Source organism: Lagenorhynchus albirostris, chromosome 17 (genome assembly GCF_949774975.1).
Source record: "Lagenorhynchus albirostris chromosome 17, mLagAlb1.1, whole genome shotgun sequence".
NCBI lineage: Eukaryota > Metazoa > Chordata > Mammalia > Artiodactyla > Delphinidae > Lagenorhynchus > Lagenorhynchus albirostris.
The window spans coordinates 56,996,598-57,009,519 of record NC_083111.1 but is presented as its reverse complement, the minus strand read 5'-3'; the positions used below and the strand labels follow the sequence as shown (position 1 = coordinate 57,009,519).

The following is a 12,922-nucleotide window of genomic DNA, read 5'->3' as shown; positions in this document are numbered from 1 at the left end:
ACCCACCTCCTAGAGAAATGGAAATAAAAACAAACATAAACAAATGGAACCTAATGAAACTTAAAAGCTTTTCACAGCAAAGGAAACCATAAACAAGACGAAAAGAAACCCTCAGAATGGGAGAAAATATTTGCAAATGAAGCAACTGACAAAGGATTAATCTCCAAAATTTATAAGCAGCTCAATATCAAAAAACAAACAACCGAATCCAAAAATGGGCAGAACACCTAAACAGACATTTCTCCAAAGAAGATATACCGATTGCTAACAAACACATGAAAGGATGCTCAATATCACTAATCATTAGAGAAATGCAAATCAAAACTACAATGAGGTGTCATCTCACACCGGTCAGAGTGGCCATCATCAAAAAATCTAGAAACAATAAATGCTGGAGAGGGTGTGGAGAAAAGGGAACCCTCTTGCACTGTTGGTGGAAATGTAAATTGATACAGCCACTATGCAGAACAGTATGGAAGTTCCTCAAAAAATTAAAATTAGAACTACCATATGACCCAGAAATCCCACTACTGGGCATATACCCTGAGAAAACCATAATTCAAAAAGAGTCATGTACCAAAATGTTCATTGCAGCTCTATTTACAATAGCCAGGACATGGAAGCGACCTAGGTGTCCTTTGACAGATGAATGGATAAAGACGTGGCACATATATACAATGGAATATTGCTCAGCCATAAAAAGAAACGAAATTGAGTTACTTGTAGTGAGGTGGATGGACCTAGAGTCTGTCATACAGAGTGAAGTAAGTCAGAAAGAGAAAAACAAAAACTGTATGCTAACACACATATATGGAATCTAAAAAAAAAAATTTTTTTTTTTTGAAGAACCTAGGGGCAGGACAGGAATAAAGACACAGACGTAGAGAATGGACTTGAAAACACAGGGAGGGGAAGGATAAGCTGGGACAAAGTGAGAGAGTGGCATGGGCTTATATATACTACCAAATGTAAAATAGTGGGAAGCAGCCATATAGCACAGGGAGATCAGCTCGGTGCTTTGTGACCACCTAGAGGGGTGGGATAGGGAGGATGGAAGGGAGACGTAAGAGGGAGGAGATATGGGGATATATGTATATGTATAACTGATTCACTCTGTTATAAACAGAAGCTAACACACCATTGTAAAGCAATTATAGTCCAATAAAGATGTTTAGAAAAAAAAAAAAAAGAAATGCATCTGGAACAAAATGGGCCGCAATGAATTTGAATTATTGCTCTCATTTAAAAATACATTTTAAAAGTATTGATATTGAAAATATGAAATATGTATTTTTAAATTTCTTGGCAATGTATATATCCCATACAATTATTAATAATGGAATAATTTGTGGTATAAATAAAATAGAAAATAAAATTATATCTGTTGATTTTGTAAATTTTACAAGAGCTATAAAGCTTCATTTTGTATTGTTGAATGAGCCTACCTTAAACCCAAAGTAAAGGTATTAGAAGTTAATATGTATTTTAATTTTTAAAATATACACAATTACATGATATAAATTGAAAGAAGCTTTATATGAATAACGGAATATGTGACTACTGATTTATTTAACTTTGAAACATAAATTTTTATTTTCCTTGTGTAAGAGAGTTAGCACTAAATGTATATGTATTCTAATTTAGAAAAATTTTAAAACAAATTTCTACAAATATAGATAAACAAACATAAATAGACTAACTTTCTATCCTTGTCTCCATAAAGTTCATTATAACATTTTCCCAGTAATTTTGGTTACTTTTGTATGTTTTCCCTATTAATTGTAATTTACTTTAGGTCAAGATCTATGTATCATTATAGTTGTATTCCCAGCTAATTTTTATGATACCTTATTACATAGGTGAAATATTAAGTGAATGAAGTAATGAGTCAAATTTCAATCATCAGTTAATCACAAAATTTTTACTTAGAAACTTATATTCTATCATTCACCTAAACACATTTACATTCCAGCTTATTCCTACTCTCGGAATACTCCCGTTCAGGAAAAAAAAAAAATTGTAGTCATCTTGCTTCTCTCCTTTATGCCATTACCTATATTCACGTTCTTGAATTAAAAATTCTACTTGATTTTTGAGATCCAGCTCAAATGCTCTTTTTTCTTAATAAGTATTTCCTAAGCACTCCAGTGTGAAATGATCCTTCTCTCTTCTGGCTTTTAATTCATCATATCCTCTATCTCTATCATTATATCTCCTATTTCATCAGAAATTCACATAAGCATCCTATTTTTAGATAGGAACAACATATTCATCCTTGTGGCGCCAGTAGCACCTCGAATACTCTTTTTCTCAGAGTTGGCACCTAACTTGTTATTAAGGAAAATATCTGGAATTTTAACATTTGATTCATATCCTTGAAGATTTTAAATTTGTTTGGGGGAAGAAATCATTTTGTTTACAATAATCTTGGAATGATGTTATTAAGAACAGTAATATTTAATTTTAATAGCATAGGTAATTTAAACCCCACAGTTAAGATTTGAGTTGAAAATTTCAGCTAAAGAGAGATCAATATATATTGCAGGATTTGTGAAAAGCATTATGGGTGAAGGTGGCCTTGACTTGGTCTTGTTTTATTTCTTTTCTATCACATGTATTTATGATATATTTAAGTAGTTATAGATAGTAAAGTAAAGCATAACTGTTTGCAAAATTAATAGACTAAATGTCCTTACATTTTACAGGAGTATATAAAAGCCAAGAAGCTCGCCTAATATTACACATATATCTTATTAAAGTACCAGCTCAAGCTTCTGTGAAGAAAATGAAGGAGGAAAATTGGGCCATGGATGGCTTTGTAAGTATAGTTCTTTAAAAGTCTGCTGCTCATTTTAATAACAAATTTATGCTTTGGTTTGTCATTAAAATTCCAGAAAAATCTAATTTTCTAAATTGAGCTAATTAAACACACACACATATATTTACAGATGTGTAGCCATCACCACAGTTGATTTTAGAATATTTCCATCACCTCAAAAAGAAACTTCATACCCTGTAGCTATCACCCATCTACCCCTCATCACCCCCACAACCCCAAGCTACCACAACTGTATTTTCTGTCTCTTTAGATTTCCCTGTTCTAGGCTTTCATATTTATGGAATCATACAATACGTGGTCTTTTGTGACTGGCTTCTTTCACTTATAATGGGAAACATGCCTCTTAAGTCCTAGGCTTGGAACTGACCGATTGTCAATTCCACCCACATTCCACTGACCAAATCAAGTCACAGGACCAAATCCAACTCAGTGAGGTAGAAAGTATACTCTTTCCATGAAGGTTGATGGGGAGTGGGGGGAAAGGAGTGCATATATGTCGAACAGTAATCTACTCTACAAAGAATAGTATTATTATATTTTAAATTTTAATTGACCATTTGCCTCATTCTGTTTCATCATATCATCGCCCTTTTTCTTGACAACAGGTTTCTTAGCCTAAAAGAAGTCTATAAATCTGTATCATTATGTTAATAAAAAATCCCTTTTTTCCAGTATCATAATTATTTAAAGATGAAATTTTAAATTTTGCTTTTTAATGATGGCAGATTTTCACAGTGTTCTGTGTTTTACATAGTAGAAGATATGGGGGAAGGAATTCTGCATAATATTCATTTCAGAGTAAAACTGAATATTTTCTAAGGCTGGGAAAATATATCTGTGGCCAGTCTTCAGTTTTAACCAAATTTACAAATACTTTTAGGTTTCTGCTGAGCCTGATGGAGCTACTTATGTATTTCAAGGATTTATTCAGGGCAAAGATTATGGGCAATTTGGACTACAAAGACTGGGTAATGTATTCATTTTCATTTTCATGTAGTTCTTTTATTACTCCAGATATCATAAGAAAGTACAATGGATTCTGAACATTAGACACACTTCCTATACTTTGAATTTTGCATTGTCAGGACTATACATTGATACATTTGATACCCTTTTAAATATTTGCATTCTTCAGAATATTGTTTCTCTGTGTTCCAGCTCCGTACAATGTTTAGTTTTTCAGCATATTTCTAATAAACATGACAAACTGCCCTGCCCTCAAGCAAGTAAAAAGGAGAAAAAGTGATATAGATATGAAAGAAAATATTAAACTGTAAATAATTTTATTATATGAGAAAATACTTCTCTGCAATTTGAATATTGTCACAATTTTCTTACTGCTCCAAAAAAATGTAGTGGCACTTTAACTCATAGCGTCTGGAAAGGGAAAATAACTTTGAGGAGTGAGCCCTGTTTGGGGACTTTGTGCTCTTCAGATATATAAATTTTCCATGGTGGGAGGCACAGGGTTTTGTCATTTTTATTTCTAACTCCTCTAAAATGTGTATAAACATTTAATGGTCTCATTTAAATATATTTATTAACATAGCTTTTGGTGTATAATTTTCCTAAGGTGTACTGTCTCCCATTACTATGTTGTGGTATTAATGCATAAAGAATAAATTCATGTTCTAAAATCTACTACTTGATGTTTATCTTAAAAATTCCGTTGCTTTGAACTTTTACATAAGTTTTATGAGTCCCTGGAAAAATAATTTATAAAAAAGGTACTAACACTTTTTAACCTGGCCTAAGGTATGACTTAGTTGAATATTTATCAAAAAGTCAAATCAGGGCTTCCCTGGTGGCTCAGTGGTTGAGAGTCCGCCTGCCTATGCAGGGGACACAGGTTCGTGCCCCAGTCCGGGAAGATCCCACATGCCGCGGAGCGGCTGGGCCTGTGAGCCATGGCCGCTGAGCCTGCGCGTCCGGAGCCTGTCCTCCGCAACGGGAGAGGCCACAACAGTGAGAGGCCCACATACCGCAAAAAAAAAAAAAAGAAAAAAAAGGCAAATCAGTTTTCTCCAAATGAGCAATGTTAATAAGATGTCATTTCAGATAATGTCTTGCCAAAATTGTTAGTTTTAAAAGCAGGATAAAACATTTATTAACACAGTATATTAATATATATTATATATTATATATATATATAATATATATTAACTATATTATATAGTTGTGTAAATGAATGCAAGATTTTTTTCATATAATATTCCCTAAAGCATCTCAAGCACTACATGTCTAAAACAGCACCTATAGAAAAGGAACTATTTCTTTCTAAAAAAAGAGTTTGTTATTTATTTTCTCTTCCCTAGTCACTGTGCCAACATGTTGACAAACCTGATTTTTCTCATTTCCTAACTGTGCAAATGTCATAACCACTTACTCAGCCCCAAGTAGAACATAACTAAATCCTATGCCTTCTTCTCCCTTTCATCCACACAAACAAGTTCCCCTGAATCTATCTTTTCATGCTTTTCCTAGTGCTGCAGTTCACATCTTAATTTCCATTTTTATCTAGGATGTTCCTGCAATCTTCAAGCTACTCTTGCTTTCAGACCAGACTCCCTCAAGTCCATCTCACCCTAGTCGCTGTTCTAAATCTTGTATCTTATCACTGAGCCTTTTTTTTTCCCCCAAACACATCCAGTTGTTCCTCACTATAGGTGGGTGGAAAGTTTGGGCTGTTTAGAATCATATTTATGCCTTTTCAAATAATTTATCATTTTGCCCTCCTATTCCCTACCACATGTCCTTTCCACACAGACATGCCTAATGCTTGTCACATCCTCTAAATATGCCACTCACCTTCCCACTTCTAGGCTTCTGATGGTCCTGCTTCCTTCCCTATTTTTTGTTCTATTGATCTTCAAGGTCAAGCTCGTAAGTCCTCCAGAAAGCATTCTTACATACCACCAGATGGAATTACTCCTTCCTTTCCTAAAGCACATTGATCATGAATTCATCCTTGATATATATACTTATTTGTGGCTCTGTATTCTTCCCACAATTGTATGAACTCTTCAGTTCAGAGACTGCATATTTTTTATTCTGTGTCCTTTCCTGGAAAAATATCTTATACATAGTAGGCACTGTGCAAAATTGCAGAAATGAGTTGAAGGAGTTTTGTGAATTATTTTTGTTTACTATGTACATTTCCAAGTACATCTTGCAGATATTTCCAAGTAGATATCTTGAGCAAGGAAGAAATTAATTGGTTCACAAAACTAAAAACTCAATTGTGATAAAGTAGGGTTGATTTTATAAGTTATTTTCTTATTTTATAGGACTGAATATGTCAGAAGGTTCAAATTCTTCAAATCAACCTCATGGTACAAATAGTAGTTCTGTGGCCATTGCTATTCTTGTGCCTTTTTTTGCACTTATATTTGCAGGATTTGGATTTTATCTTTATAAACAAAGGTAAGTTTGTTGATTTTAAGTATAAAGCATTTCCCAAATCTATATTTCATGTTCTTTTTACTCTCTAGTTCAAATTCTAACTTGCATTTTTTTTCCTGGATTGTTTAAATCTCTGTGTGCCAAATATTTCCACGGTTGTTGAAACCATTTTTTCCCCTGCCTTTCCCTCCACCACAGCAATATACACACAACTAAAATTGCTCTGTTAAGTTGCACAAGCATTCAACTTAACCCTTCCTCCTTTTTGCCTGTCAAATTCCTGGTACATAACTAATTGTATAAGTTATTTTTACATTATCCATATTGAAACTTTAGAGATACAAATCTAAGTTAAGGTTTAAATTGAAGTGGTGATATCTGCTGCCAGATTTATTTAGAGAACTAGGAAGAAGCCGTGTCCAAACCTCTTATTTCACCTGACAATACTGACAGATTTTACCCAGGGAGACAGATGATAAAATCCTCTAATCCTCTCATTTATCTCTGTTGCTTTTAGAAGATGATGGAATTAATATATTATATTTGTGATATATTTCATATATGACTATATAGATTATTCGTTGGTCCCTGTTCACTACATCCATTACAACATCCTGGTGAGGGGCTTCACTATGCAATTCTCCACTATTTGGGACCATCCCTTACTAAGAAAAAAAGTATGAAAAAAAAAAAAAAGAAGAAAAAAGTATGCAGGTAACCAGATAATTGAATGAATACCTAAATGTAATGTATTTTTCTCAAAACTGATGTTTTTATTATAAATGCCAATCTGTATTATCTAAGAATGATTTATTTAATATTATTTAAATTTGTAACAATTGTGCATTAGCAGCTGTTTAGGCCTTGTCAATATAAGATACTATTAATGATAAAAATCATAACTAAATTTATTTATAAAGCAAGCTATGCTAATCTTTTTTATTATTGTGATAAAATACACATAACATAAAATCATTGAAACCATTGTAGGTGTACAGTTCAATGACATTTAGTACATTCACAATGTCCATCACCCCAAAAGGAAACTGTACCCACTAAGCAGTAACTCCCTACTCTTCCCACCCCTGCCCCAGGCAACTACTAATCTGCTTTCTATCTGTTGGTTTGCCTCTTCTGGATATTTTATATAAATGGAATCATACAATATGTGACATTTTATATCTGGCTTCTTGAATGTAATATGTTTTCAACTTTTATCCATGTTATACCATATATCTGCATACTATTCCTTTATATGGCTGAATAATATTGCATTGTATGTTTGAATGTGTTGTGTTTAAATATGTCCATTCATCAGTTGATGGACATTTGGATTGTTCCTATGTTTTTTCTATTATGAATAGTGCTGCTATACACATTTGTGTACACATTGTGTTTGAATATCTGTTTCAGTTTTTTTGAGTATGTACTCAAGAATGGAATTGCTGGATTATATGGTACTCCTCCATTTAACCATCCTAGTGAAGTGGTATCTCATGTGGTTTTAATTTACATTTTTCTAATTACTAATGACATTGAGCATATTTTCACATGCCTGTTGGTCATTTGCCTACATTCTTTGAAGAAATGCCTATTCAAGTATTTTGCCCATTTTTAAAATTGGGTTATTTGTCTTATTGTTGTTGAGGTATAATAGTTCTCTATGTATTCTGGATACTAGGCCTTTTTGGATATATGGTTTGCAAATATTACTCTTTCTGTGGGTTGTAGTTCCACTCTCTTGATAGTGTTCTTTGATATACAAGTTTTTCATTTTGATGAAGTAAAATTTATCTCTTTTTTCTTTTGTTACTTGTGCTTAGTGTTATACCTAAGAAACCATTGCCAAATTCAAGGTCATACAACTTGTATGTTTTCTAAGAGTTTTATAGATTTTGCCCTTATATTTAGAAATGATTAGTTTTAAGTTAATTTTCATTGATGTGTAAACTTTTCTAAAGCTTGATATTATTTTACTTAAAGCTGTGGCTCAATATTAGCAGAAGGAAATTGTTTTACATCTTTATGATCCTTACCTAATTAGAAGGAAACGATGTTCCTTCTGTTTCTATTGTGAATCTAGTTTGAAAAAAGAGAGACAAATATGATCCATTAGAATTATGCACCTGGCAAGAGCAAGTTGTAAACAATATAATTTATATTATATAACAATATATAGATGATGCTTTTGAAAGAAGCTTTAGATAGTTTTTTTTTCATATTGTCATCATACAAATCACCTAACAGTTTTTAGTATGGAGAAAAATTCAGAAAATGCATTAGGGGTAGTAAAAGCGCATACGGCAAATACAAATTACACTAAAATAAATCGTTGAAATTTGTGGTGTCTGGGAAACAGGAGATTTATTTCAAAGCCTTTTTAGGAATTAGGTTTGAGAAACAGGTAAGGGCAAGTATGCCTTTGTTCCATTACAAATGTCAGCAAATTATGCAGTGGGATGTGGGAAAGAGAAACTAGAAATAAACGTTAGTCAAAAAGGAGACAAATAAAAAAATGAAGCAAGAATTCAAGATGAGCAACTTATACCAGCCAGCCTAGATTCCATGTGTTTTATAAACTAATGGCAAATGTTCAGTTATCAGTAACTCTTTGGAAACTATTTTCATGACTTGAATATCAGTATAGATAGTAATTTCTTCTTTGAGATTTTGAATTTACTTGCTCTACTGTGTATAATTTTAAGCCAACTGAATATTTATGTTTCTGGGATACTCCAAGCATCTTCCCAAATTAGGCATCAGCATTAGATGTCTACTCTTCTTGGAACCCCCTTCCTATTACTGCAGAACCGACTCCTTATTGTCCTTCAAGTCTCAGATTAAATTTTGCCTCCTTAGAGATGCTTTTCCTTATTACCTCTCCTAAACTGGCTCCCAGTTACTTCCTGTCCTATAAACCATTTTCCTTTTTATCAAAACAGTTTTCATTATCTATTATTTTTCTTGTTTTATTATTTTTAATTTATTCATTGCTTTCTATCATTACAATATGAGCTCCATGAGAGTGATGACTTCATGTTTTTCTTAAAAAATATATATATATACAGATATCCAATGCCTAGGATCATGCCTAGTACTTAATAGATGCTCAGTAAATATTTGAGGAATGAAGAGCAATGAGATTAAAATTCATCAGCATCATAATTTAATTATATTTTACATGCTATTTCATAATGATAACATTATTTCATAAGAAAATTAATGAGAATAGCCATGATATCATTTATTTACACTTACTCATATTGGTGCTCTTTATAAATATATATTGTATGTAAATAATAAGTCACTCAGGATTTAAAAGTGACAGGTAAAATGTTCAAATGTGTTATATTGAGTTTATGGTTTCTCAATTAATACTTTCAAGTTACATTATCCATTAACAATAACTCAAGTCATTGTGTTTGAGCCCTACTCTGCTATTTCTTGAAGAAAGTTAACATATAGCTAATCAATGTTCTCATCAACAGGACTGCACCCAAAACACAGTATACAGGATGTTCAGTTCATGAAAATAACAATGGCCAAGCAGCTTTTGAAAATCCCATGTATGACACCAACTCGAAGTCAGTGGAAGGGAAGGCAGTACGGTTCGATCCCAACTTGAACACAGTCTGCACAATGGTATAACGTGGCAACCTTTGCCTTCTTCAAAAGCTTGGAAATTGACACACAAAACAGTGCACATTTAGTTCACTGATAAACAAATTAAAGCACACTTTTCAGGACTTGCTGGGTCACCTTTTCCCGAGGAATGATAGAGAAGAGTGTTTTTTCATAAACTGGACCATAATTCTTCTTCATGTTTACCATGGAGAGTTTTACAAAAATCGGCTGCACTCTGAGAGTGCTTACTCACAGTTTATTTGCTTTTTTTAAAAAGGAGATTATTCTAAAACATAAACTTATTTGCATATATTGGAGGAGCATCCACTATCAGTATTTCTGTGCTTTATAAACTATATTAGAGGGACTGGGTTAAAAAAATGATATAGGGTAGAAAATAAGAGCTATACTTACAAGAGTCAATAGATCACTGACTTCTCTTTAACTGTCATGAGCTACATCACACCCATAAGTCTGTAGTTCACACCACTCTATCAGCTGTTCCTTCCTATTAATTGAGTCATTGTTTTCTTTATTTCCCCGGTTATTTCAGATTGAGTCATGCCCTGAAATGTTTATGAACTAGCTTATGCCACAGAAGCGATAAGATTGCCCACTCTGATTTGACTCTCTGGTCTTTGTTCTTCAGCATCATATTGCTATCTTTTTTTAGACTGGTTGTCATAGTTTCTGCAAATGGCAAGATCATCGTGCTATCCTCCTGATTTCCCTCATTATGTTGTAACCAGTATTATTCAGTGAGCCATGGGATAGTGTTTAACTCCTTGCTTCAGTCTGTTTTGTCACTCAGAAACCACTTTAGCTGCCAAAAATTATCTATAATAAAGATAATTTTGCAGTTATCTGAGACACCAAACTTACCATTCTTTACCAAACTTTCCAATGTTTCTGCAAGAACAAATAGAACCTATTAATCTACTTATTTAGTTTATGGTATATCTACTTATCCTTCCAGTTGAGCCTTCAAATTTATTTAACATTATTTTGAACTTTTATCTAACAGTGAGTTAGAATTCTAAGTTTTTAAAATTTTTAACTTTTCGTCAACAATGAGTTAAACATATATTTTGGACCAGCCCCTACTCAAAATGACTAAAAAAAGAAATTACTTTCAAATCACCAATATAAATTTATTTCCTAAAGTTGTGGATTTACCAAATTTTCATATATTTTAAAATTTCTGTACTCTAATTCTTAAGAAGCAGCTTTCAGATATGACAGGTTTCTTTCATAGTCAAATTAAGATATGTATTTGCAAGTTATTGGTGGCTCATTTACAACTGTATCACAGTAATGCCAGCATTTTGATTTAATAGGTCATTGTCTTCTTTTTATAGCATGTTTTATTTCATAGAATAAATTATGTACCCACTGTGAACACTTTGTTCTTGTCCCTTTCAAATATGGATAAACCTGTAAACAGTCTCGACTTTTTGTATCATGAGACAGAGTGCCTAAGAGAAATCATTGCACCTGGAGCGCTACTTGGATCTATGTCTACAACATATAGTGAATTTCTTGTAAACCACTTTGAGATACATTGTTTTGGAAATTCATATAATTTTCTCAACATTGTACTCTACTGACAGGATGCTGTTTTAAATTTTATCCCATCAGTTATTTATTCTTGTTTATTCAAATGACTGCAATAACAATGATTCATTCATTAATGTTAAGGTTAATACATTTAAGATCTTGTTTAAACAATGTTTCTTCTGCAACTGGCTACTCCTCTTATATTAATGCATACACTTTTGTAAAGAAGTATATTTTTATGAAAAAAAAACTTTGTAAAAGTATGATGTAAATTTTCAGTGCAATGTAAACAAAATAAAAATGGATAATTGCTTTTGTAAAACGTGTATTCTTTTCAAAGTTGTCTGCCAGTGTACTAGTTAGTAAAAGGAATGAAGAGCCCATCTTTATTTGGTGTTGTAAAGTTCTGAAACTGCATATTACATATACTTAGTCCACAACATAATAATGACACATGGGTGTTTTTCTTCTCTATATTCTGTAGTTCCCCAAGTGTAACACTGTTAAAAGTAAGTACATTCCCAGTAAACATAATAGTATCATAAGAACCTCATCTTAGAATTTATATTAAATGTAAATACTTTAATAATGCATACTATCTAAATTTAGATATACCTGATGATTTCTAGTATTTCTGTAGTATATTTTCTTAGAGATATTTAAACATGCTTCATAGGTATGAACCCAATAAGCTTTTGAATTGCTCCATTAAATTAATATGCACAAACAAATCTGTCTTTCCAAGATGGAACATGTAAAGTTTTGTACTCAAGAAAGTTATCAAGTTTCTCTAAAGTTCAAATCACAAGTTATTTAAATTCAATTTTATTAAATAACTATTTTTCACAAAATACATTGTCTTTATATTTCAAAACCTCAAACTCCAGCCTTTACAGTCTATCTCTGTTTATTACACTTTGTTTTAGAAATAAATGTTTCTTGATATAATTGTAGTTTCTGTTTTAACTTTGTTAACTCTATTACCTCCACCTTTCACTCACTTCACATCTATATTTTCTCTTCTTTGTCTTTATTTTTACTCCTCCCTGTTTTTTTTTCTTTTCCTCCCTTTTTATTTTTCAACTTTTTAATTTTTCTTTCTTTTGATGTTTTTCTTAACATCCTTTCCTCTTTTACATGTCTTATCCTTTTTAGCCTTTTATTATTTCTCTTTATGTTCTCTTTATCTTTTTAACGCTCTCAAAGGTAAGCAGCAATTTTAGTGGAAGTAATTGTATTTTTCTCTTTTCCCAGCTTTATTGAAGTATAATTAACAAAATTTTAAGATATTTAAAATGTATAACGATGATTTGATAAATGTACATAATTTTTAAAATTTCTTTCTTTGATGAGAACATTTGAGTTCTACTCTGTTAGCAAATTTCAATTAAGGAAGTAATTTAAAAGAGGCTTCTTGAGCTTCCCTTATATTTAAGAACATTAAAGCCATAAGTTCCACCCAGGATCTCTTGATAACAGAGCCTAATGAAAATGACTGTG

At 32.2% G+C, this 12,922-nt stretch overlaps 1 protein-coding gene across 3 annotated transcripts in view; it reads left to right on the top strand.

Moving 5' to 3' along the window:
* The window catches only part of CSMD3 (CUB and Sushi multiple domains 3), a 1,076,690-nt gene extending 1,066,801 nt beyond the window's left edge, over window positions 1-9,889 (top strand). For all 3 annotated transcript variants that reach the window (XM_060127236.1, XM_060127235.1, XM_060127234.1), the window contains 4 exons: window positions 2,706-2,818; window positions 3,720-3,807; window positions 6,127-6,262; window positions 9,730-9,889. In XM_060127236.1, coding sequence (XP_059983219.1) covers window positions 2,706-2,818; window positions 3,720-3,807; window positions 6,127-6,262; window positions 9,730-9,889 — 497 coding nt within the window. The remainder of the gene's footprint in view (window positions 1-2,705; window positions 2,819-3,719; window positions 3,808-6,126; window positions 6,263-9,729) is intronic.
* Window positions 9,890-12,922: the final 3,033 nt, after the last annotated feature.